Source organism: Manis javanica, chromosome 3, assembly GCF_040802235.1.
Source record: "Manis javanica isolate MJ-LG chromosome 3, MJ_LKY, whole genome shotgun sequence".
NCBI lineage: Eukaryota > Metazoa > Chordata > Mammalia > Pholidota > Manidae > Manis > Manis javanica.
The window spans coordinates 192,891,299-192,918,850 of record NC_133158.1 but is presented as its reverse complement, the minus strand read 5'-3'; the positions used below and the strand labels follow the sequence as shown (position 1 = coordinate 192,918,850).

General features: G+C 33.3%; 1 protein-coding gene across 2 annotated transcripts in view; it reads left to right on the top strand.

Annotated features, from left to right (window-relative positions):
* RBM46 (RNA binding motif protein 46) overlaps positions 1–22,456 on the top strand; it is a 46,865-nt gene extending 24,409 nt beyond the window's left edge. The window contains exons 5-6 of one of the 2 annotated variants that reach the window (XM_073232554.1): positions 13,803–13,862; positions 20,464–21,540. In XM_073232554.1, the coding sequence (XP_073088655.1) occupies positions 13,803–13,858 (56 nt within the window). In that variant the 3' untranslated portion in view covers positions 13,859–13,862; positions 20,464–21,540. The other variant, XM_017679153.3, reaches the window with a different exon arrangement.
* The last annotated feature ends 5,096 nt before the right edge of the window (positions 22,457–27,552 follow it).

Here is a 27,552-nt window from a genome sequence, read left to right as displayed (position 1 = left end):
TAGAATCAGTAAAATCTGTATGAGAAGCTGCACTTAGTCTTCTGCCTGTCATGACTTTATTCTGCTTCCTATTTAGTATTTGTAGATAATTGCTTATGCTGCAGCCATATAATTGAGTGAATAGAGACAGAAGATGTTTTAGAAAAATGATTTTATGTGATGAATTTATTCAAGTGATCATCTGTACTTTTAACCACTTTTAAATTACTCAGTGTCTGTTTATTCCAGGCATTTTGGTTAAGATTAAATATAGCTAGTTTTGGATATATTATCTATCCTAGATAGTTTATCCTCTTTCTAGAGTAATATGTCCTCTGTCTAACACCTGGTAGTCCATTACCTCCAAGAATAGTGAACTTCCCTCTGGGGATTCAAATTAAAAGAAAACAAAATAAAAAAACTTTAGTCTCCCCAGCTAATAAGAAGTTTTAAATTGGTAGATTATTAATAACTACTTGGATTTTCTTGGTTCTTAAATTTGTAGTATTTGGCTAAAGATAAATTAGTTTCATGTGTGCCATTATTATCTCAAAGTGACATTTGAGTATAAAAATGGCTTTGTATATGTATTTTTATATATGCAGTAGTTCATATTTAAAGAAAATAATTTATTTGGTTAATGATGTACCTTCTTGCATTGCTTTGATTCAGTAAGTGTAATCCATATACCATACTGATAATGATTTCTACCATAATTATATCTATAACTTGAAACTAAAAACAGGAATGCAATCATTAGAAAACATCTGTTGTCCAGTGTATTACTTGGTAATTTGTTGAGCATAATCTGAAACCCCTCTTTTGTTGTGTGTTTAAACAGTACAGCTCAATTTTATACACAGATTCAAATTATACACAGCCAATACAGTAATTCACATTTGAATAAGTAGATTTGAATAAATAAAAATGTAAATGAGGATATACAACTCCAGCTTCTTTCATCAGTGGGTATCTGTGTTGACCTTTACTTCACTTTTCTTTTGCACATTTTGATTTTCTTCCATTGTTTTCTAAAGATGTTATCATTAGAGATACTTTACTTTTTCAATTTTTTATTTTTATTTTTTGGTAATTCTGTTTTGTATGTGGAGTATTGTAAGACTGTAAGCCCAGTAACTTAATTTTTTTCTTGTTACCTTTTTTTCAGCAATACATGTTCCAGTCTGCTTATTTACTGGCATGTTCCAGTTTGCTTATTTACTGGCAAATAACTATGCAGCATATGTGCCGTGTCTGTTTATGACCCTTTTTTTCCTTCACACTGTTGTGTTAATATTTGGTTCAAGGGTGACCAAATCTGTAATTATGGATTTGTAAAATATTGGATCACGTTGGGCACAAAATTTATGAGGTTCCAAGTAAGCCATCATAAATCTTTGGAAAACAGGTTTAAAATTGTGTTTTATACTATAAAGTTTTAATTTTTATTAAAAGCAAAATAATAATTCAAGAAAGGAAATGTTTATTAACTGAAATGAGACTCACCTGTATACATTACATGGGAGGTCACGAATCAAGTTTCCCTGAGTGATTCAAGAATCCCTTGAGTCATTCCTTGGTATGAAATTGAGGTAATCAAGTATAGAAACGGTGAAATTACCTGGAGCATTAAAAAGTTATTTCTCTTAAGAACTAGAGGGAAAGGGGCGATACTAAGCAGAGTAGGATTAGTTACCCTATGAAAGCATTCTCTCAGACTCAGAGGAGGATTTACAAGTATGATGCGATGGCCACGATTGTTCTTCCTTCTTTATTTCTTAGTTTTTCTTTATGACTTACTTAGTAATAGACCTAAGATTTTAAGTTCTTGTATTGAAGTGCATGAAGGATATCTGTGAATTATCTGCTCTTTTTGCAATCAACTTCATATTAACGCACCAGAGGTTTTTTAACCGCCCCCCCAAATTCTCTTGATTTTAAAAAATCTTTGCTTTTTTGTTTAATTATTTTTATTTATTGTGGTTTATGCTATAGGTAATGAGTTGCTACATTAGTGACCATGGCTTGGGGAGGGGATTAACAGGCTTTTCATCAATCACCTGAGACTTTGGAAGGTAGATTGGTGATGTCAGGCACTCCTTTCTTTGAACTGGTAAATAAGGGAATTATTTCATTGTTTTAAGATTTTATTGGAATCCTCAGGTAATAATGGTTTTTATTTTCAGTTCTTTCAATCTGATCTTTCTATATTGAGATTTTTTCTATGACACGAAAAATTTCTGTAGTCAACTCCCAAATATTTATATTTAGATATGAGATATGAATAAATTGAAACTAAATAATCCAAATATCATTGACTTATTTATTTATCCTAGGATGTTCTTTTGAATATATGGTTTTATCAGGTAAGGGAATTTACATACATTCTAAATCTCTATTTCAAAACCCAATTTAGAAAAAGGTGGAAAGATATTTAACTTCCTCTCAGCTGTGTTTCTTCCTGGGGAGAGAAGGCATTTTCTCATATTGATGGAGCCGTGCTGACCTAAGTAGCATATTAATTTTACTTCTCTTTTTTCTTTGTCTTTTTTAGTGGTAATGGATGGGCTACCACTTTCATCCCTGCCTCATTCCATAAAGATTAGGAGTGGCTTATTAAAAATATGTAAATACAAAAATTTTTAATTTGAAGGGATTTGAGGTAATGGATAATTATGAGTGGGAAAATAAAGCCAAGCAAACTACAGTATATTGTTCAGGAGAGTATGAATGTATGGCAAAACCATGAAGAAAAGCAAGGGAATGATTAACACTTAAAAATTAAGGTCATGGTTACATTAAGGGCTACAAGGAGGAATTAGAAAGGATGCAAAGGAGACTTGTAAGTTACTGATGTTTCTGCCTGGGTGGTGAGTACATGTATTTTTTAAGTTGTATAAGCTGTACCTCTTTATTTTGTGCATTCTTCTGTTTGTACAGCATAACTTTTTGATTAAACTGGCAAAGAAAGTTATCCAACCAGCCAAGATTAAGAACTTGTATTATTTTGTCAAAACCAGAATGAGTCATTTTACTCTAGAGATTCTCAAATTAATATAGTTCAGGGCAAAATGTCATATATATATAGTTATATAAAATCCAGATCAATAATTTTATTCTGGCTAAACTATATCTAGAACATTGTTTGCTGTAGGACACCAGAGTTTAATTAAACCTTGGCATCTAGGGAGGACTTGGAAACTTTATAATATTGAAGTAGAACAGTGAACAACTGAAATACTTAGGGCTGTTTGTCTATAATATTAATATTTCCAGGGAAATGTGATTGTTGTCTTCACATGTTTGAAGAGCTGCCACATGGAAGAACGACTTAATATGAAACTCTAGGGATTGGACTTAAGTATAATAGAGGAAAGTTTCAGGGAGGTAGATTATGATTTTAATAAACCAGAACCATGTAAATTCATCTAAGTTTTATTACTGAGAGCTCTATATTGCTCATTTAAAAGAGAAAACCTTTAATTTTTTTAACATTTATTTTAAATCTGTTTATATTGTTAAATAAATGTATGGGGAAAGAGAGATTCATTACTAGACTATTGTAACAGAATTATCTTCCTTAGCACTACTTGAGGTAGATTATATTAACCTTGCTATTTTGAAGTGCTCTGAAAAATTCACTTTTTGCAAACTTTAAGAAGGTTTGTTTGGGGCATCCTTATTCTCATATGAATAACCCTTTTGTTTACTGTTATTTACACTTCTAGGATTTCTCTTCTCATTTTCAGAGTATTAGCTGGCAGCTGGCTGATTGTTAATCCTTGTTAATGTGTATGTTCATTCAGCAAATACTTACTGAACACTGTGCATTGTATAATGTCTTTAGATCTACAGTGAATCAGACACAGTTGCTGCCTTCATAGAGTTTATCTTATGTTGAGGGAGATAGTTATTCAGTTGCAGTTCTGATAAACACTCTGAAGTACAGGGTGTATAAAAATGCATAATTGGTGACCTGTCCTAATCTGAGAAAGGAGGGTCAGGAAATAGTATATTGCATTTTAAAATTCAACAAAAGGAAACTCAGTACTTAAAATTTAGTATAGCATATAGACAACATAGAATAAAAGAGCATGGAATTTGGAGCCAGTTGCCTGGGTTCACATCCAGCTTCATTACTTAGTTGGAAAAGTTATGTAACATCTCTGTATTCCAGCTTCCTTATCTGTAAATGGAGAATGTTAACAGTATTTATCTCATATAGTAATTATACATATTAAATAAGTTAAGCTGTAAAGGGCCCACAACAATGCCTTTTTTGTGTAAAATGTGTCATGTAAGTGTTGAAAAAGAATATTTATTCAAAAACCAAATCCAAGTCATCAGTTTGCAATCATTTATAATAATAAATATTGCTAGTAATAATATCAAAGATTATTTGAGCACTTATTGTATGTTAGGTACTGTGATAAATGCCTTTACATAATATATTATTCTGATATTTCTTTGAGGTAGACATTATTTTAATGTCTACAATTTAATTTATTTTTTTATTAAGGTATCATTGCCATACAATCTTATGTGCAGGTTTCACATGAGCAACATTGTGGTTACACATTCCCCCTATTTTCAAGTCCCCACCACATACCCCATTACAGTCACTGTCCATCAGCATAGTAAGATGCTATAGAGTCACTGGTCTTCTCTATGCCATACTTTCCCCATGCCCTGCTTATGTTATGTATGCTAATCATAATAGCCCTTAATCCCCTTATCCCTCCCTTCACACCCACCCTTCCCAGTCCCTTTCCCTTTGGTAACTGTTATTCTATTCTTGGGTTCTGTGATTCTGCTGCTGTTTGTTCCTTCTGTTTTTCTTTGTTCTTATACTCCACAGATGAGTGAAATCATTTGGTACTTGTCTTTCTCCACCTGGCTTATTTCACTGAGCATAATACCCTCTGTCTCCATCCATGTTGTTGCAAATGGTAGGATCTGTTTCTTCCTATGGCTGAATAATACTCCATTGTGTATATGTACCACCTCTTCTTTATCCACTCATCTACTGATGGACACTTAGGTTGCTTCCATTTCTTGGCTATTATAAATAGTGCTGTGATAAACATAGGGGGGCATATAACTTTCTGAGTCTGTGATCCTGTTTTCTTAGGGTAAATTTCTAGAAGTGGAATTCCTGGGTCAAATAGTATTTCTATTTTTAGTTTTTTGAGGAGCTCCATACTGCTTTCACAATGGTTGAACTAATTTACATTCCCACCAGCAGTGTAGGAGGGTTCCCCTTTCTCCACATCCTCGCCAGCATTTGTTGTTTGTCTTTTGGATGTTGGCCATCCTAACTGGTGTGAGGTGATATATCATTGTGGTTTTAATTTGCATTTCTATGATGATTAACAATGTGGAACATCTTCTCATGTACCTGTTGCCATCTGAATTTCTTTGGAGAAGTGTCTTCAGATCTCTTGCCCATTTTTTAATCGGGTTATTAGCTTTTTGGTTGTTGAGGCAATGAGCTCTTTATGAATTTTGGATGTCAGCCCATTATTGGATATGTCATTTATGAATATGTTCTCACATACTGTGGGAAGTCTTTTTGTTCTACTGATGGTGTGTGTTGCTGTACAGAAAATTTTTAGTTTGATATAGTCCTACTTGTTCATTTTGCTTTTGTTTCCCTTGCCTGAGGAGATAATGTTCATGAAAAAGTTGCTCATGTTTATATTCAAGAGAATTTGTCTAAATTTTCTTCTACGAGTTTTATGGCTTAAAGTCAGGTCTCTGATCCATTTCAAGTTTACTTTTGTGTATGGAGTTAGACAGTAATCCAGTTTCATTCTTTTACATGTAGCCATCCAGTTTTGCCAACAGAAGCTGTTGAAGAGGCTGTCATTTCCCAATTGTATGTCCATGGCTCCTTTATCATGTATTAATTGGCCATATATGTGTTGGTTTATATCTGGGCTCTCTATTATGTTCCACTGATTGATGGGTCTGTGCCAGTACCAAATTGTTTTGATTACTGTGGCTCTGTAGTAGAGCTTGAAGTTGGGGAGTATAATCCTCCCTGCTTTATATTCTTCCTTCTCAGGATTGCTTTGGCTCTTTGGGGTCTTTTGTGGTTCCATATGAATTCCAGTTCGTTGAAGAATGCTGTTGGTATTTTGATAGGGATTGCTTTGAATCTGTAGATTGCTTTAGGCAGGATGTCCATTTTGACAATATTAATTCTTCCTATCCAGAAGCATGGGATGAATTTCCATTTATTAGTGTCCTCTTTAATTTCTCTTAAGAATGTCTTGTAGTTTTCAGGGTATAGGTCTTTCACGTTCTTGGTTAGGTGTATTCCTAGGTATTTTATTCTTTTTGATACAATTGTGAATGGAATTGTTTTCCTGATTTCTTTTTCTGCTAGTTCATTGTTAGTGTATAGGAATGTAACATACTTTTGTGTATTAATTTTGTATCCTGCAATTTTGCTGAATTCAGATATTCTAGTAGTTTTGTAGTGGATTCTTTAGGGTTTTTTACATACAATATCATGTAATCTGTGAACATGACAGTTTAACTTCTTCCATACCAATTTGGATGCCTTTTATTTCTTTGTGTTGTCTGACTGCTGTGGCTAGGACCTCCAGTACAATGTTGAATATAAGTGGGAAGAGTGGGCATCCTTATCTTGTTCTCGATCTTAAAGGAAAAGCTTTCAGCTTTTCGCTGTTAAGTATGATGTGGCTGTGGGTTTGTCATATATGGCCTTTATTATGTTGAGGTACTTGCCCTCTATACCCATTTTGTTGAGAGTTTTTATTATGAATGGATGTTGAATTTTGTGAAATGCTTTTTCAGCATTTATGGAGGTTACATGTAATTTTTTTCCTTTTTTTATTGATGTGGTGGATGATGTTGATGGATTTTCGAATGTTGTATCATCCGTGCATCCCTGGGATGAATCCCATTTGATCATGATCGATGATCTTTTTGATGTATTTTTGAATTTGGTTTGCTAATATATTGTTGAGTATTTTTGCTTCTATGTTCATCAGGGATATTGGTCTGTAGTTTTCTTTTTTTGTGTTGTCTTTGCCTGGTTTTGGCATTAGAGTGATGCTGGCTTCATAGAATGAGTTTGGAAATATTGCCTCTTCTATTTTTTGGAAAACTTGAAGGAGAATGGGCATTGTGTCTTCTCTAAATGATAAAATTCAGCAATGAAGCCATCTGCTCCGGGGGTTTTGTTCTTGGGTAGTTTTTTGATTACCCTTTCAATTTCATTGCTGATAATTGGTCTGTTCAGATTTTCTGTTTCTTCCTGGGTCAGTCTTGAAAGGTTGTATTTTTCAAGAAAATTGTCCATTTCTTCTCGGTTATCCAGTTTGTTAGCATATAATTTTTCATATCTTTAGGAGATCAAATAATTTGCCCAAGATATCCCAGTTAGCTAAGAGGCTGTGCTCTTAACTGATAATCTTTGTAACTTTATATGATTACAGTGAAAAACATCTTTGTCTAATGTTAAACATTTGATAATAGTATGAATTTGTGAGATGTTACTGGCAAGTTATTTTAACAATTAAAATATGAAATGGGCTTTTTTTCCATGCTTTACCTCCTTTTCAGAGACAGTTTTATCTTTGCCAGTCAACCCTTAATACCAGACCACTTCAGCGTTGTGTGGCCCAGGACATCTGAATGAATGCTAAATGAATCCTTATAAATCACAAAGATCTTGTGAACCTAACTTATTTACAAAGATTTGAAATTTTTAAGTTTACTCTAGGGTAAGCATTGCCAACCAATGGCATGTGTGTCAAGGTTGCAGATATGTGTTTTTTCCTCCATCAGATGCTAGACAGAATTTTAAATAGGCAGTTTGTTTACATCTATTTCATTGTCCTTTGCTCCTTGGCTGTCTCACTTTACTCTCTTGATTATACTCAAAACATCGTAGTGCATAATTCACCATATAATTTTTCACTCTGCTTCTGCCTGTGCTTTTTAGTTATTTCTTTGCTCAGGAACCTTAAAATGGCCTCGCTGTTGTAGTGTGCTCAAGCCCCTTCAGCTCTACATTCTGTTCAGAATGCTCTCTTTGGCCCCATCTTAACGTTCCATGTGAAAAATACCTCTTGCTTGATCATCTGAATTTGCCACGTTCATTGGTACTTTCCCTAGAGCGCCTCACTCTGCTTGAAATTTTCTTCTACTTTCATCTACTTTAAGTTATACTAAGCTTTTCTTGGCTACAGTAACTGAGAATGACTTGTTTTTTATAGTATTACTCAATAATTTTGTAATTTCATGACTTTCTTACTATTACAAATTTTTGATCCATCAGGAATATAAAACAAAGGGACTTTGTACACATTTGGTTTTTTGTTATTATGTCCTGCATTATAGAGGTCAGTACTGTGTCCTTTAGTACTCAGCATGAGGTACTTTTCATGTAATTGAAAGTGACCTATATGCTGGAAGGTTAAAAGACAAATATTCTGAAGAAAGATAAAGTTTGCCTGTGCTTTGAGCATAAAGAAAAAAGGATTGGGAAACAAATATCTGAAATTATGGCGTTGTTATGTGCAGACACAGAATGATTAAATTATGAATAGGGGTCAACATATGCTTACATTTCACTGAAGTAAAAATTGGCATATAATTTTTTAAATGTTGATTGAAACAAGTGTCTCAAAATAGTGAAAGTCTTGAACTACACATTGAGTCATATGGATTATTTTATATCAAATATGTGTGTGTGTGTATATATATATATATATAAGTAAAATTTGAATAGTGAAAGAATAGATTATGGTTATAATGGATATATATTATATACTATATATAGGATATAATAGATTATATTATGTACAATTTTAGAATTTTACAGACCATTATGACAGCTTCTTTAGTTTATTACATAAGCTACAGTTACATTTAATGCCATCTGTAACATTTGTTAAGGCTTCACAAGTGAAAAATAATTGGCAATAGCTTATTGCATGCTATTTGTAAACATAGATTACACTGGTATTGCATTTCTTCTTCATTATCCTACACTGCTATGATGCTGTTCTTTCTTTCAGTTTAGTTTCCTAAAGGTAAGAAAAGTCCTGAAAATTCAGGATGCTTAATAGTCTTATTTGGAATATGCTAGAATCCTTTATTAATATGTAATCCTGTATTAATCCTTTATTAATATGCTAGAATGCATTGTTATTTTCTGTTTTCAAGAAAAGAAATGGCAGTATGACATATCAGTGAGTCTGATAAAGTTTTTCTTCCATATCACTTACTTACTTCAAAATTTTTATGGAATTCTCCTTCAAACTGAAAACAGGTAAAATCTTCAAAGATATACAATATACTTGGATGATTAGTTTTAAATGGCTTTCAAAATTTTTACCACACCTTTATAAAACAAGCTACATATCTACATTATTTATTAATGAATATAATGAAAATTAGTGGGAATTTTATTTAGCTTACCTTTCTTTTGGCTCTTATTCCTATAGGGCTTAAAGTGACACACCTAATGATTCCAGTTTTACAGAAAATAAATTGTCTCTAATCTTTGAAGTTTAATGTATTCCATTCTTATTCTTTCTTGACCTTTAGACATGCCTTTTCTTTTCCTGTCTCTTTCTTCTTGATCAGTGAATAATCCCTATTGAATTAATTTTTCAGAATATATTCATTAACCATCAGTGCATTTTTTAAGGGAATGACACTAAAAATGGCAAATTAAAGTGGACTACAACACCAGTAGAAATCTTGTGTTTGACATTAAATTGGGATTCTGCTGATATTTTAACTTTTGACTCATAAAAAAGGATATTTTTGAGAATCATCATCTCTTCTATAGCACCTTTCAATGAGATTATAGGGAATTAAGATACTCTCTTGATAAAGTGTCCTGTTTTAATTCTCTTGTTCACCTTACTGTGTTGTCTGTTTTTTTCCTTATTACTTAATTTACAAGTCCTTTGTTGGGTATATATTTTATAAATGCCTTCTTCCATTGTGTGGCTTACCTTTCTACTGTCTTCATGATACACTTTGAAAATAAAAAGTTCTTAATTTTTCTGTGGTTCAATTTTTCAGTCTTTTAAAGTTAGTATTGTTTGTGTCCTGCTTAAGGAAGCTTTGCTTACCTTGAGGTCATGAAATATTCACCTATATTATATTTTATGAACTTTTTACCTTTCAGTTCAGTGTACATATCAAAGTTTTTGTTTACCTCCAATAAGTATAAATCATTTACCTCGCACTACTTATTGAAAAGACTACCCTTTTCCCATGACTCTGTGGTGCCATCTTTAACATAAATAAAATATATATGTATGTGTATGTATGTACACACATGCACACCTGTATACACATACATACATACATACATGCCTATTCTAGATCCTCTGTTCCATTGATCTGTTTTACTACATGGTATTAGTCATATAACTTTATGAAAAGTCTTCATGCTTGGTCAGAGCGTGCCTTCACACTTCCCCTCAGGTTTACCTTGGCACTTCTCATTCCTTATCTCTCCATATGAATTTTAGAGTCAGATTGTGATTTTGTGCCAGAAAAAGGTGGTACTGGGAATTTTATTGGATTTGAATTGAATTTAGATCGATTTGAAAGGAAATAATATTTTTATAGTACTGGGCCTCCTGATCTGTAAGCATTATAGATCTTTATTTATTTAGGCTTTCTTTCTCTAAACATTCAGTTGCTTACTGTGTAAATATCTCCTACAATTTTCCACAAATTTATTCATAGGTATTGAATGTTTTTAATACCATCGTAAAAGCTGCCTTTTAATTTTGAATTTCTGATTGCTTCTATTTATATAATTTATTTTTTATGTGATAAATAAAAATATTTGATTCTATTGGTTTGGCTCTACATCATTTAAAATTTTCTACATACACAGTCATGTCAACTAAAAATAATGAGCTTTTTTCTTCCTTTCTATTCTTATACTTTTATTTTTTCTCTTGCCATACTGCATTGCCTAGAACTGCTTGCCCAGCACTGAACACAAATGATAGACGGCATCCTTGTACACTTTCACTCTTTCTCCGCTAAGGTATGATGCTTGTTGCAGCTTGTATTGTAGCAGCCCTTTGCCACATTAAGGATATTCCCTTCTGTTCCTGGTTTGCTACAAGTTTTTATAATGAATGGGTGATGAATTTTAATTACATGCTTTTCTGCATCTATTTAAGTAATATTTTTTTCTGTTATTCTGTTAATGTGGTGAATTATATTGATTGATGTTTGAATATGCCATGAACCTTGTATTTCTGGAATCAACCCAGTTCGGTCTGGGTACATGACTCTTTTTATATACTGCTAAATTTGGTTTGTGGTATTTTCTTTAGGACTGTTAGGATTGTTAACATCTGTGTTCATTAGTGAACTGGCCCATACTTTGCCTCATAAAAAGAGTCGGGAGGTTTGTTTCTTCCACTGTTCTGTGGGAGTTTGTATATGACTAATACTTTATATATATATGTATATATATATATATATATATATATATATATTCTTTAATATGTGAAATATCATTTAAGAAGTCATCTTAGTTTAGGATTTTCAACCTTTTATTACAATATATTCATTTTAGATTATAGATTTCCTTAAGTATAGTTTATAGCTGCATCACACATTTTGGTATATTTTGTTTTTATCATTTCAAAATTTTCTATTTTGATCTCCTGTTCTTTAGTATAAATTTCTAAATGTGGAAATTTTTATAGTTATATTTTTATTTTACTATGACCAGAAAGCATATTATGTATCATTTCAGTCCTTTTCTGAATTCTAAAGACCAATTAAACATTCCATGCCTGCCTAAAAAGAACGTTTGCAGTTGTTAATTGTGGTCTTTTAATTTGCCAAGGTTGCTGTAGCGAAGTATCACAGTCTGGGTGCTTCAGCAACACAAATTTATTCTCCCAATGTTTGGGAAGCTAAAAGTCAGAAATCAAGAATTGGCAGGGCTGTTCCCACTGAAGCCGGTAGGGGAGATTTTCCTTGCCTCTCTTAGCTTCTAGTGTTTGCCAGCAGTCCTTGAGTTGTTGGCTTCATAGATGCATTGCTCTGATCACTGACTCTGTTGTAACGTAGTTATCTTCTCCCTGTGTGTTTCTGTGTCTTCACGTCTCATTCTACTCTTTCCTCTCTACATGTAAAAGGATACCAATTAGATTGGTATTAGATTGCTATTAGATTAAGTTCCCACCCTACTCCACTATGACCTCATCTTAACTGATTACATTTTCAGTGACCCTATATTCAAATAAGGTCACATTCAGCAGTACTAGGGGTTAGGACTTCAACATTATGGGGCCACAATTCAACTTGCATTAATGCTAATAAAACCGTTTAACGAAACATGCTAGTAAAACCACTTACGTCTTAGTTCATTTGACTGTTTTATGATTTCCATTTTTCTTCCAAACTTTTCATTCTTGTCTTTTATTTCCTTGAGCATATTAGGCATCGTTATGGTTATATGCAGTTTTGAAAACTTCATCCTGGTGGTCTGCTACTATTGATTGTTATGTGAGTCAGTTTTAGGTAATACTGTTTATGACTGGTTATTTTTGATTGAATGACTGATAATATATATAAAAATATGTAGAGATAACTGGAAAACTAGCATGCTGCTTCAGAAAGATGGTGAAGAGATGGACAATCCCAGATTGTCTTAATCCAGGCAGGGATTAAGAAGATTTGAAGTTGAATTTGGTCTCTGTTAAAGTTGGTCTGCTTCTAGTTCAGTTTTACTCAGAGTTCCAGAATGCCTCATCAGTAGCTCCTCAGCTCCAATTTTTGTCCTCCTATCCTGAAAAGTTTCTTGTTTCTTGATATTTTTCCTTGCTTCTCAGATCCCTCTTCAGAAATTGGCTAATCCTTCTTAGGGAAACCTTAGCTCCAAAAGGTGTGCATACCTCTTGGGTTTCCTCTTTGTCTAAGGTCACATTCCCATAATTCTTCTCTGTCTTGGTCTTCCTCAATGCTTTCAGATAGATATTTTTGCTTTTAATAATTACCTACATTTTCTAGTTTTCACTGAGAAGATTGATTAAAGTCACCTAACTTCATGTAAGAATAAGAAAATATTTTGACTTTTTTCTACTGTTACGATCTTTAAGATGGCCATTTAAAAATCTAGCTTTGTGTATCTCATCAAACATACTTCATTTTTTCATACTTGTATGCACAGCATGTCTTAACTTAGCACAGAGTTGGATACATATCCCTACCAGAAAGCTTTAAGGCATATAAAGGGATAACCATTAAAATGGATTGATGTCCAAAGCTGTACTATGTATGGTTAAACTAGGCCTCGGGTAGATAAAGTTTAGCTGTTAATAAGCAAAATGTTTTTTAAACTTCGTATTGTTTTGGCCATCTATGTCTTTTCAAGACAGGAGGAAAGAATATTGATATTTTTCAAACTCAGATTCTTCAGCAGTCTGCTTGGTAGATACTGGACAATCTTGTTTGTTTTTAGAATTCTATCTTTATTTTATTAGTAGAGTAGTACCTTTTGGAAAAACCAATAAGCACTTAATTTATAAAGGAAGATATATTTTTTTCTGATACTTAATTAACATGATTTTCATTCAAATATCAAAATACTGTTCTCTTTGTTCATCTTTGCAGAACTTCAGGAATGATAACTATTTGTCACTTGTTTCTTTTTCCCTAAATTTATTTTCCTGTTTACTGAAAAAAATGTTTTAAATTAAAACTAAAGTTATCAAGGATTCCATGTACTTCTAAAATAGGAATAACATCAATCTAAAGACTCATTTATTTTCTGTCTTACCTGTTTACAGACAGGGAACACAATTTCTTCAGCCTGGATCTGTGTAGAAGAATTTGGAGAAAGTAATCAGGTAAGAAAAAGTCTCTTAGGAATAATATTAAGGGATATGTTTAGCTGTCAGAAAGCCGGTTATAAATTATCCTTCTTATGGTTATAAGAAGAGATACTAAAATCATTCAGTGAAGCTTTATGAAATATTTTGATTATTAATAGCTTTGTTAATTATAGACTCATTAAGCAGTTTTAAAAAGTTAAACTGGTTTCCATATTTCAGGTCTTCTCAAACTTAGTTAACATGCTAGTATCATTGTGAACCAAGATAGTATACAGTATTTTAAGGTAATGTTGTTAGAGTGAGGGTATTATATGTAAATTAGCCAACATTTCTCAGACTTACCTGAAAAACTCATAATTTTATTTTCAAACTTACTAAAATGAAATTATCATTGATACAATTTACAATAAAAGTTATGTTTACTAGGATTCACTGTTTAGTTTTTCCAACATGGTACTGAGAAAGGTAAATTTTGGTAGGAAGTTAAAGGTATTTTCTAGTTTGAATAAAGATTATTACTATCTAAACTCCTTTTTACATGTAGAGACAAAAAGAATGTTGTGGTTCCTCGGTAGCAATCCATGTACTGGTTCTGTATTCTGGAGTAGTTCTGGATTCTTCATCTTTCTTTGCCTCAGTTTCCTTGTTAAAGAGGAAAATAATAGTACTTATCTTGTAAGACTATTGTAAGGATTAAATAGTGCTGATCATATATAGTTATTTTTGGCACTTCAGTAAATGCTCAATAAATGTTAGCTGTTACTAAGATAACTCATTTCAGTTACAAAGAAATAGATTACATTTTAGACTTTTAAATATTTTTGTAGTGATGCTATTTTCAGAACTACCTTTTCCTATGAGTTTTTATAGTTCACATTTTGAATTGTGAGGGCTAATTTTCTGATAGAAATAAAACTTGAAAAGAGTTGCTGTCTTTTTCAAGGCATTTATCTTCTCTTTACTTTTGCCCATTCATTCTAATGAGGTACAATTTTTGAGCAATACTGAAGCTTAGATTACTGCAGCTCAGATCATGACTTTACCTCTCATAGGATTCTTTTTTACTACTGATTCAGACACTAGCATTAAAAAGAATTTGACATAGTTAATCTCTTAACACAAAGGTAGCAAACTGGAAGCTCTAGATATATTTTCAGTTTTTGAAAGGAAAGCAGCTAGACTTACCTTCAAATAGCTAGACACCTACTGGTTTACATTTGGTCCTCTGAGTTCTTTTATGTTTGTGTGTCGCATCTTGCAGGAGGAATTTGAGTTTGTAATCACAGTGTTTATATATATCAAGGATTTTTCTGTTTTGTTTTAAATGTCTTTCCATTATATACTTTTCCCATGAAAAGTTCTTCCCAAACTGATCTGCAAAGTTGTTCAGTGAAATAATTGTTTCTAAAATCAAACAATTTTGGGGAAAACTGTGTACTATATTTTCTTCTTGGAAAATCCTAATACGTATCAGCATATGAAATCATTGTAGTAGCATCTGATTTAACTGTTAACTCTATCTTTCCTGAATGTTTACCAAGTGTTTTCTTTTTTTTTTAGTAAAGGGATTCTTATTTTGAAGTACTTGAATATGAGGTATAGTTTGGGAAACAATGAAATTAACCTAAAGATACATTTGGGTTTTATTTTTATAGCTTTATTGAGGTATAATTAAAATGCAGTAAAATGTACATTTAAGGTGTACACATTGGTTAGTTTTGGTTTATGTGTACATCTGTGAGATGACACCACCATCAAGAAAACAAGTATTTCCAACACCCCTAATGTAATCTATTCCTCCTCCTACCCTCTTTCTCAGGCAACCACTGATCTGTTTGCTGTCATTAGATTGGTTTGCATTTTCCAGAATTTCAAACCCTTATTTTTGAAGGTTTGGATTATTATATTTAGACAATTTATAATGAGATAATTATAATTTCTTAAAAATAAAAAGTACAGATATAACTGAAAGATTATATATTTATGATAATTGTTATACACTCTCAAAATTTCACAGTAAGAAATTTAAAAACCAAATCATGCTTTCAAAATTTCTATGGGAAATATTTTATAAATAAAAAAATTAGTTAAAAACAAAAACAGATGTCTCCCCCAAAATTAAATCTGAAAAATAATTACTCCAATAAAAATAGAAAAGTAACCAACTAGAACTTTAAAAAGAAGCAGTTATAGATAAAAACTTTTTTTATACACAACCATCCAATTACTAAGATTAGTAAACTCGAAGCTTCCTGTAAATCATTTTAAGCAGAAATATTGACCTAAGCTGCTCTATAGACTTATCTTAGAAAAAGACATTGGTCACTTTCATGTGTGCTGCTTGCCCTTTGCTGTCTAGTCATCTGAATGAAAAATTAAAGAAGAAAAATAGCTCTTTTACTGTCAAAATTTAATTGCAATAGGGAATAAGTAAATGAGGTAAAATGCCAGTAGATTTTACAATACTAATGTGGTAGGGCCCAAGGTATCATTCCAGAATTTTTAGTTAATGATTTTTAAATATTTTATAGGTTATAAATTGCTAAATTAGTAGTTCTGAAAATTCTTTTCTCTTTTTTGTAGTTAATCCTGAATTCCTATACTAGGATGCAAAGTACAAAATAGTAAATGGCAAATCTTACTTATATTCTAATATATATATTTTAAATCTCTGTTTGACAGAGCCATAATTTATGTTCTGGATATGTTACAGAAACTGTTTTGTAGATGAAATTCAGTGGTCCAGTGAAAGAAAATGAGTTACTTCAGATATGGCTATTTGAATGTTACAAATAATAAAGATCACATAGAAATCTGAAAAGTGCTTAAAATATGCAGTAAAGCTTTGGGAAATGTATTTCATAGATCAGAATATCAGATGCTTCACCCTCATATATTTTTACTGGGAGTGTAAATGGTGTAGCTGCCTTGAAAATAGTTGGCAGTACCTCAAAATGTTAAATATAGGGTTACCATATGACCCAGTACTTCCATTCCTAGTTATTTATCCAAGAGAATTGAAAATATACGTCCACACAAATTTTGACACGTTATTCTTTTTTTTTGACACGTTATTCTTTATGACGTTATTCACAATAGCCCAAAGATGGAAACAACTTAAATGTCCATTAACTGATGAAAGGATAAACAAAATGCAGTATATCCATACAATGGATATAAAAAAAACAATTAAGTTCTGATAAATGAACTACAACATGAAAATGAAAACATGATGCTAAGCAGCCAGTTAAAAAAGACTACATAAAGTGTATGATTCCATTTATATTAAAAGAACAGGCAAATCTATACAGACAGAAAAATTAGTGGTTGCTGGGGCTTGGAGGGGCGCGGAATGGGTAATAACTACTGACAGTTACACAGTTTCCGTGTAGATTAATGAAAATGTTCTGGACAGTGGCATTGGTTGTACAAGCTTTAGGAATGTAATAAAAGCCACTGAATCGTGTACTTTAAAACAGGTGCATCAAAAGAAGGGGTGAATGTGAAAAAGAACTCAAATCATTAGCAAGGAGAAGAAAAAACAATTATGACGAATGTACTTTTTAATGGAAAATTAGTTTAAAGAGTGGTCAGAAACAGACTAAAAGAAAAGGATTAGCCAAAATTAAGAGAAGACATTTTCACTGAACTCAATTTAAAGTGTCTATTAAGGATCCCTCCCTTTATATGAAGTAGAAAAGCAGCTAGAGAATTTGTGGTGTTTGGTGAAAATGTGTAAGAAAATTAGAAAAAAGGAAACACAAATAGAGTAAATCAGTGTATATCCATTGCCTGGGTTTTCACTGAGAAACATGCTGGTGATACTTGTCTTTACTGCTGGGCAGAGACTGGTTGGTGGTGGACCAAATTATAATTGCTGCAGAAGCAGGACCTATAAATAGGTGGTGAATATGCTCCTGTGTCAGATACGACACAGCAGTTATTACTCTTTCCTGCTCATCCCAGATGCAGCTTCAGAATCTTGAAATCCAGCATCCTTTTAGCTATTACTGCTTGATCAGAATTGGCACTTAAGGTTAAGACTGTTTCCTAGTATTTGTGTAGATCAGGGTTATTGTACAAAAATGTTTGTATTCCTTCAAGATATAAATGTGAAATTGTAGAGGATTTTTTCAAAATCATATCTATAATAATCCATTATACTAGAGCAGGTCATCCTTAACATTTTTCATTTATTTTTTAAAAGGGCCTTTCCTTGAAACAAAATATTACATATAAGTTTAGCATATAAAGTAAGGGACTGCAGAGCTGTGTGGGTTGAAATGGGATGTGTGTGGGTGGGTAGGTGCAAGCATAGGACAGGTAGCTTAGAGCACCATCTACTTTATTTCTGTCTCCCTGCCCACAACTACCCCTTGAAACACCTTCTTTCAACAGTTTTGAGAACAATATTGCCAGAGTAGGAAAGCCTGGTCAAGTGAAATAATACTTTCCTAGGAATTAGGAGGCCTAATTTTTACCTTGTTCTTTCTTCATTTAACTGTGGGAATATGGAACAGTCACTCAATCTACACCATCTTTTGTCTGTGTCATTCTTCAGTGAAAAAGGTGGTTTGAATTAGAGATTTCTGAGGGCTCAATCTATTCCTGGTCTATGATTTTGAATTAGGGAATTTGATTAGTCAAAAGCTTTGTTAATATCAACAATAAAGAGATAAATAGAAATGAACAAAAGGCTAGAACAGATACTTTACTAAAGGAGATGTTCAGATGGGCACTAGATACATTATAGTCACAAGGGAAATGCAAATTAAAACCAAAGTGAGATATATCACTGAAATAGCTGTAATTAAAAACACTGGCAATACCAAATGTTGGTGAGTATGTGGAGCAACTGGAGCTCTCAAATTTTACTGGTGTGACTGTAAAATGGTCACGTTGGAGAACTGTTTGGGTGTTTCTGTCTACCCTGTGACCCAACAGTAATTTACCCAAAAGAAATGAAAATTATACACAATAAGACTTGTATAAGAGTGTTCATTAACACCTTTACTCAGAATAGTTTAGAAACAAATACCTATCAACGGAGGAGTGGATAAAAGAATGATGGTGTATTCATTCAATGTATAAATAAAAAGGAACACACTACTGACATACACATCGTGAATGAATCTTAGAAATTATATTGAGAGAAGAAAGGCAGAACAAAGGTAGAACCAAAGGGCTGTTGACTGGAAAGGAGCACAGGAAACTTCTGGATTGATAGATATATATCTTGTTTTGTGTGTTGGTTACATGGGTTTATACAGTTACCAAAACTCATTGAAATGAACACTACGGTTTATAGAAATTGTATGTACCTCATCTTAAAAAGTATTAATCCAGTTGAATAATTTTCAGTGTAAAACTTAAATTCTGAAATTGGTTCTGTGTCATTCCCTTAAGAAGGGGAAGGGGAGGTATAGTTCCTAGTCTGAGGCAGAAACAATGGGATTGAAAGAAAAACCAGGCAAGTAAGTGGCTGCTAGAAATTTTAACTCATTTAGTGATTTTTTTATTTCATAAAAATCAGCAGTACTTTATGTTTATTTTCCATGATATATATTATATGTTAGATCTAAGGAAAACATGCTTCATCTAGGTTTGTCCCACTAGTTATTAGCTTCAGTTTGATATGTATTGTATTTTTTAATCACCCAGTTGGTTTTCTGAGTGCATTTTTAGATTCTTAGATTGTAATACAGTTTATTTTTGAAATGCTTGTAAAAATTATATAAACGTCTGAAGCTTTTCATTTCCTTATCTTTGTAGTATTTGGGGGAAATTTTTTTCTCTTGATTTACCTTTTAATTTTGTATTTTAATTTAGTCTCCTTAAAAATTGAGAAGACAACAGTAGATTAGTGTATTTTTAAAATAAAGGTTGATAATGGGAGACTTATCAGAAATGCAAATTTTCAAACCTAAGCACTATGCCAGTAGCCAGTTTTCTGGCTGTCGTCTTTGTGGTACGTACCTTCCTGTGGTGATGCGTCTCCTGTCCTCGTCCGTCAGGGAGCTGCATTGGCTCTGGAGAAGCTGTAAGCCCAGAGTGAAAGTGGTATCTCTGAAAAGTACATTGTCCTCAACTACTAAAGTGTAACTGTATAAAGACCTACTTTTCTAAAACATGTTATCTGTGACCACATTGTTAACAATTGAAAGAGCTAGTTGTATCATAGATACATGACTAATAAGGATTTGACTGTATTTATGTAATAATATTTAGGAGGAGAGAATCAGAACTTTTTTTAAAGCAGTTATTTGAATTATAGGAGCATTAAGGTTTCTGTTTATGCTCAGTAACATAACTCTTCAGACAAAGTGGATCCTTTTAAGAGAAGAAAAACAATTCTGTGGTACCTGGAGTTATCCTACTTTGGATATTAAAAAAGCAAATGATATCAAAATAATTCCTTACCCAATTTGAAAATACTGAAACTATTTTGAACTGAATACTTTAAAAGTATTTATGTCTTCTTGAAATAACATGCTTTTATTGATCTTATCATGGCATTAATAAAAATAAAAAGGTTATAAAATGATTCTAATTAGAATTTTACAGTGCTAGAAATTAAACCTATATTTAACTGATTTTTTTTTTTTTTCTTAACTAGGTCCTTACTGATGTTGCTTGAGCTTACTGTCCTGCAGTTGATCTCATTCCTGTTGGCTAAATATTGTCCCATGACAACATTAAGTTAATGCTTTAATGTTTTAGGCTTCATTTATAGTACCAGGAAAACAGAGAAAAAACTTTACCTGTACATTAGATGATCTAAATATTCCTTTTCTTCCATTCCTAGAAACACCATAACTTTTATAAGTAATCATTTTATAGTCATTGACACACCCTTGGTTTATTCTACCCTAAAGAACATAGTTGAGTTTTTGGAAAGTACAGGATTTGCAAATTTGGTCTTTAACATTCATACACATATATAAACATTGCAGTTGATGACGCAGGGAATTACTGGTGCATAAGATGAATGTGTATTGTGGAACAGAAATAGTTCAAGTATAATTGTCTTTTAAAAATTAATTTGGTTTAAATTTTTGGGTGTTTCTTTAAGTTGATAATGGTTTCTTGAAGTTCATTTTATAAAGATGATTCATTTTGCTGTTCTATGGTACCAGTAGGACTCTAATGTTAGATTGGCATGTTGAGTTGTATAAATGTTAGTATTAGTATTAAGTAATGAAATATTGGACAGCTCATTTACATTAAATATTTTTGCAGTCCAGGGGTGAGTGTTACTTCTAGTTTGATGCCTAGTACAGTTTCAGAAAAGAAGCAAATATGAATTGGCTACTTTTTATCTTTTCTTCATGGACTTACCCTTAAATATCAGAACCAAATTTAAAAGGAGCTTCATTTCAGAGCAAGAGATATCAGAAGTTCTCTTTTTCTGAGATCAAAAAAAGATACAGAACAATTAATAGATATGAAAGAAATGTATATCCAAGAATGCATTCTACTAAGATTTCTGAAGCATTGTATTAGTGAAAGAAGTATAATAATACTGACTGAAAAACCATCAGGATTTGCATGCAGAGAGTGTTAAGCAGTCTTTACCAGCAAAATAGTATTATCACGATTTTCAATGTTAGATATTATGTTAAACTGTGATTATAGTTTTAATGCTTTTCTCTTTGAATTAAATTCATACCCATAAAGATGTGCAGCATAATTGTTCATGTATTTATTTGCAGACTACAATTTCCATCGCAGCTCAATAAAAAGTTTTTCCCCTGTTAGTGCTACCCTCTCTTCTGGAACTCCCAGCATGCTTCCTTATACATCAAGGCCCTATTCCTATCCAGGCTACCCCTTGTCACCAACAGTATCACTTGCTAATGGCAGCCATGTTGGACAGCAACTATGTATCTCCCATCAGGCCTCATTCTTCTGAAGAAAACACTGTAAACATGAGTATGAAAGTTTCTTTGTAAAGCATGCAAATTACAATACTGTTTTATTTTTTAATCGGGTTTGCACATTAGGTTTTAACATGAAAAATATATATTTATTTCAACATAGTAAACATCGGTCATAATTCAGGATCACTTACAGTTGTAAAACTTATAAAAATGGTAAATTAAAAAAGTTCAGTGGTTTCTCTTGATAAAGGTATAACAAACTATTCTTTTTAAACTTTTGGGATTTTAAATACTTGTAATTCCTGAGTGGGCAATAGAGTCCAGTAGTTTGTTAAATTTTTGCATAATAACTGCTAAATATTGCATTTCATGACTATTAAAGCACTTGCAGACAGTGGTTGCACTAGATTTGACTGCCAAGGATCACTATCTGAATTAGAGATTAGAACAGTTATATAACCAGAAGCATCTATTACACAGAAAGAAATGAAGGGCAAAAAAGATTAAAATGCAAATTTTATGCAGTACTAATGAAAAAAAAATCTACATGTGGTCCTTGAAAATAACTATAAATATTTTAGTTAATAATTATTTGTTACAGAAATAAATTATAATTTTGCTGTTAATGTATTTCAGGTTTATTATAGTTATGCTTCATTTATGTTTTTGATATTCACTGTATAGTTGTTTGGATAATAAGTGTTAATTTTTTTAAATGTTGAAATCATGTGTTGTTTAATTTTAATACTTGAATTCAAATTCTTTGACATTAAATATGTGATGCTTCTAATATACATGTGTTCTGTTTTTATTAGTATGTAAAAAAAAATTAGCTCTCAACAATTACCTTGACCTTTTCTTGAGAATAGCTTCCCTTACCGGGTTTACAGTCATGGGCTCCGTGCCTTCATGGGACCAAAGCAAAGGATATTGCAGAGAGAAAACTTAGTTTTATGAAACATTGTAACAAAAGTGAAAGAACTATTTTGTTGTTAAACTTTTTTCCCCTTTTACTTAAGAATAACTAATGAATCAGTCATTTTGATTGTTTAGTAGTGCACATTTATAATGGATTTCTAATGATTTAAGTAATAAAAGTCCACTCTCAGTTATGAGATGTTAACTTCATTGATTAGCTCATCGTGTAACTGTAAAGTACATAGGATTTGCATAGATAGACTGAAATGGTTGCAAATACTTCTGCTAAAGTTTCTAGCAGAAGTTATATGGAGGAAAATTCGCCTCTCTCTTTTTCATCCTTCAAATAAGGTTCATTCCATAGAACCATATGCAGCACTTAACTTTCCAGGTTACTGCATTTGTTTTTCTAATTTAAATGAGCATGGACACTATACTTGACTAGTACTGATTTTTTTTTCTCTGTGTGTGAATCGTACAGATTTTGCAGTTTAATTTCCATGACTCACAGGTTCCTGTCTTCATTAAACATATAATGAGTTTTTGGTTTATTTTGTCAGCTACTGTGGTAATACCTTTGGTATACAAAGGTGAGTCAGGTTACAAACCAGAAGAAAAACACATTAATATAGTTTTTCACAGAAATGTTTGGAATGGCCCAAATCATAATAATTACAAGTTCCTACATAGCTTTTTCACACCGGGAAAAGAATATCTCAAAACAGTTGAAAGAGCTTATACCACATGGTGTATTTGTAGATTCACAGTAATATGATAGGAGAAACAGAAGTTCTGGTCAGATTCAGTTAACGTGTTGTCTGCCGAGTAACAGCTCTTTGAGCTTGGACACAGTTTGTATCTCTTGGAGCCGTACGTTTCCCATCTGTACAATGGTGACAAATACCTTACAATGTTAAAGGTAAAACAGCTGGCAAACAGAAGGCATTCAAATGGTAGCTGATACTAATTGGGGATAATTCTATAAAGAATATAGTATTTGTACCAGTTTTTTAATTCCTTTTGCTCCCTTCAACCAGAGATGGAGAAATCAGCACATTTAATGTCAAATGCTTTCACTTTCTATGATGTTACAGATGAGCAGTTAATTTTTTTCATACTGCGTATGAAATTTCATTTAGCTTGTGGACAAAGCTACTAATTATTTGCAGCTTTAATTCTTACAGTACAGGCTGTATAAGGCCTTTGATTCAAATGAGGCCTTCCTGACTCGGTTGATCACAAGCTTTTATCAAGTGTCTAAGCTCTATGACTGCTCATTGGGCAGGGGAGCAATTCTAAAGAAAGCCCCTTATCAAATTCTCTGTGCAATTTTGTGCAAGGGACCGTGGCTGAAAGGTGGATATGCCTTATTATGTATCCATGATCCATCTTGCATAAAATCCCTTGTTAAGCAGAAAGATGGTTCTGTAGAAACTTTAACCTCATCTCTCTAGTTCTTTCACAGTGTTAGAAGTGGGAACAATTATGACTCAGAATCTAGAAGCCATAATAGAAAAGGTTGATAAGTCCAATTTAAAAAGTAAAGCCTACATGATAGGAAGTACTGTTTGTCAAAAGATAAATGATAAAGTTGAATAGTAATTGCAGATAATTTCACCAAGGGCTCACCTAATATTTCTACATATGAATAAGAAAAAAACCATCCACTCAAGAAAAATGGGTAAAATGAAAGAATAGGCTGATGGTCCTGAAGCATATAAAAAGCTGTTTTACCTCAGAAATGCAAATGAAAAGTTTAGATATGCAGAAATGCACAGGTTTGATGAAGTTTGGGTATGCCTTAAAAAAAAAACATTGCCATTGGGATTATAAATTGGTATAATTCATGTAGAAAGCAATTTGGCAGCTGTCATCCAAAATTACAGATACTTAAATTTGAGCCAGCTGCCCTATTTTTTGGAGATACTTGTATGTATGTGAAAAATGATACATGTAAAAGGCTACCTATTGAAACCCAAATACTCATCATTAGGGGACTGATCAAATAATACATGTTTTGGTGCATACTAAGAAGTACAAAAGAAAATAAGGACACTTTTCTTAAATAGAGGTAATGTTAAGTGAAAAAGAACAAGGTTCAGAAATAACTAATATATGCTATATTGTGGGGAAAGAGGAGAAAACACTTGTATGTGCTTATATTTGCACAAAAGCCAAATGATAATTAGGAAGGTGGATAAGATCACACTTTTAGTGTTCCCTTTAGACACAGTGCAATGATCATTTATCTACCTATCTAAATTTTTTAAGTAAAAAGTTACATAAAACTACTCTCAGAAACAAAATGAAGATGTTTAGTGAACTATATCCTGAACAGAAACATACTAGGAAGAGCTATACTCATCAGAGGAGTGAGAATGAGGGAATCAGGTTACTGAGTGACCAGCAGTCAGTGGGTCTGGAGTAGGGATTCCGGGCAGAATAAGCCCAGGTGGGAACTGCAGCACTGCCGGCAGCCCTGCTCTGCATGGCTGTGATTCCATCCCGTGTACTGGAACTGTCACTAATGGTGATGTCTGTAAGACACAGGTATATGATCTCTGACAGGAAAAATATAGTCACACACCTGAGATCTGGAACAAAGCCATGTTCTCTCAGGTAAATAATTTGCCTCTTTCTGAGAAACAGCTTTTAGTGACAGGCCTTATAAGAGACTGACGGTCATGAATTGGGTGTTACTTGACCACCAAATGCAGGAAGTTGAACACGACTAGCAGCACTACTGTCAGTGGAAATGGTGTATAACCAGAGGACACGCATACTGTCATCCCTTTATCTGTTGTACCACATAGGGCTCCTAAGATCAGTTGGCCAAGGGGAAAAAATTGAAACTGACTATCCTAAGGATAATAATGAAGTCACCAAAATACAAATCTCACGTATCTTCTAGAAACTCTTGAACAATAAAAAAAGCAATTTATAAAGCTACACGTGGTCCACACAGAAGAGAACACTACAGTTTCCAAGCTCCCTGTAAGTAAGAGTGAATACAGACATCAAATTCCACAAGGATTATTTTTTGAGCTCTTGATGCAAATGTGAAGGTAAAATGCCCACAGCTCTGATTAGGTAAACTTACATACTCATTTTAAAAGGGCTGTTCAGAACGTTCTTCAATAATAGGTAATGATTAAAAGGTAACCTTCAGAGAACATTGGAGAGAGCAATGCAAACCAAACTCATCCACCAAAGGATCATTGACCTGTGAACTAGGAACCTAGTCATTCTCACACCAGTTCTACTTGAGTACTCACTCCCTGGCCTTTTATTTTTTTTATTTTCTAATTTTTTGCTTTTGATAAATGTATTTTTTGTTGTTATCATTAGTCTATAATTACATGCAGAACATTATGTTTACTAGGCTCCCCCCATCACCAAGTCCCCCCCACAATCCCCATTACAGTCACTGTCCATCAACGTAGTAAGATGCTGTAGAATCACTACTTGTCTTCTTTGTGTTGCACAGCCCGCCCTGTACCCCCCCCGCCCCACATTATACATGCTAATCATAATGCCCCCTTTATTTTCCCTGCCCTTATCCCTCCCTTCCCACCCATCCTCCCCAATCCCTTTCCCTTTGGTAACTGTTAGTCCATTCTTGGGTTCTGTGATTCTGCTGCTGTTTTGTTCCTTCAGTTTTTCTTTGTTCTTAGACTCCACATATGAGTGAAATCATTTGGTACTTGTCTTTCTCTGCCTGGCTTATTTCACTGAGCATAATACCCACTTCTAGCTCCATCCATGTTGCAAATGGTAGGATTTGTTTTCTTCTTATGGCTGAATAATATTCCATTGTGTATATGTACCACATCTTCTTTATCCATTCATCTACTGATGGACACATGGGTTGCTTCCATTTCTTGGCTATTGTAAATAGTGCTGCGGTAAACATAGGGGTACATCTGTCTTTTTCAAACTGGGCTGCTGCATTCTTAGGGTAAATTTCCTAGAAGTGGAATTCCTGGGTCAAATGGTATTTCTATTTTGAGCTTTTTGAGGAACCTCCATACTGCTGTCCACAATGGTTGAACTAATTTACATTTCCACCAGCAGTGTACAAGGGTTCCCCTTTCTCTAAAACCTCACCAACATTTTTGTTTGTCTTTTGGATGGTGGCGATCCTTACTGGTGTGAGGTGATATCTCATTGTGGTTTTAATTTGCATTTCTCTGATGACAAGCGATGTGGAGCATCTTTTCATGTGTCTGTTGGCCATCTGAGTTTCTTCTTTGGAGAACTCTCTATTCAGCTCCTCTGCCCATTTTTTAATTGGATGATTTGCTCACACACCTCTCTGGCCTTTTAAACTTCCCAGTATAGTCACTGAGGTAGTACATAGTGATTAAATGATCTTGAGCATTACATAAATAATTCTGGATAATATGCTGCATGAACTTGGGAAAATTGTTTCTTAAGCAGAGAAGGGTCATGGTATTCCAGTTAGGAAAAATAATATATGCAAAGGTGGCACTGCGAGGCAGCATACCACATGTATAGAATTAGAAGTTTGCAGTGCATAGAGCATAAACTGCAGGGTTGGCGGAGGAATGGGAATGAGGGAATCTGTCATAAACCTGGAGAGGAAGGTAGGGGTTGGGTCAGTGGGGCCTTGTGGACCAAACTAAGGAGCTTGTGCTTTGTTCTGTGCTCATGGGAAACCAGGTAACAGCCTGAAACAGGAAAGAAGGACTATTCAAATTTCAGAAAGTCACTTTTAGTGGCAGTTTAGAAAACAAGTTGGTGATGGGTGAGACCTTGCGAAAGAGCACCTGGCTAGGAAGCAATACCAGGAATCCAGGTGATGGATAACAACAGCCTGAAGTATGTATGACATGGCATTTGAGCCACAGGGAAGTGGGTGAACTTAGAAGATGCATGGAAAGTGA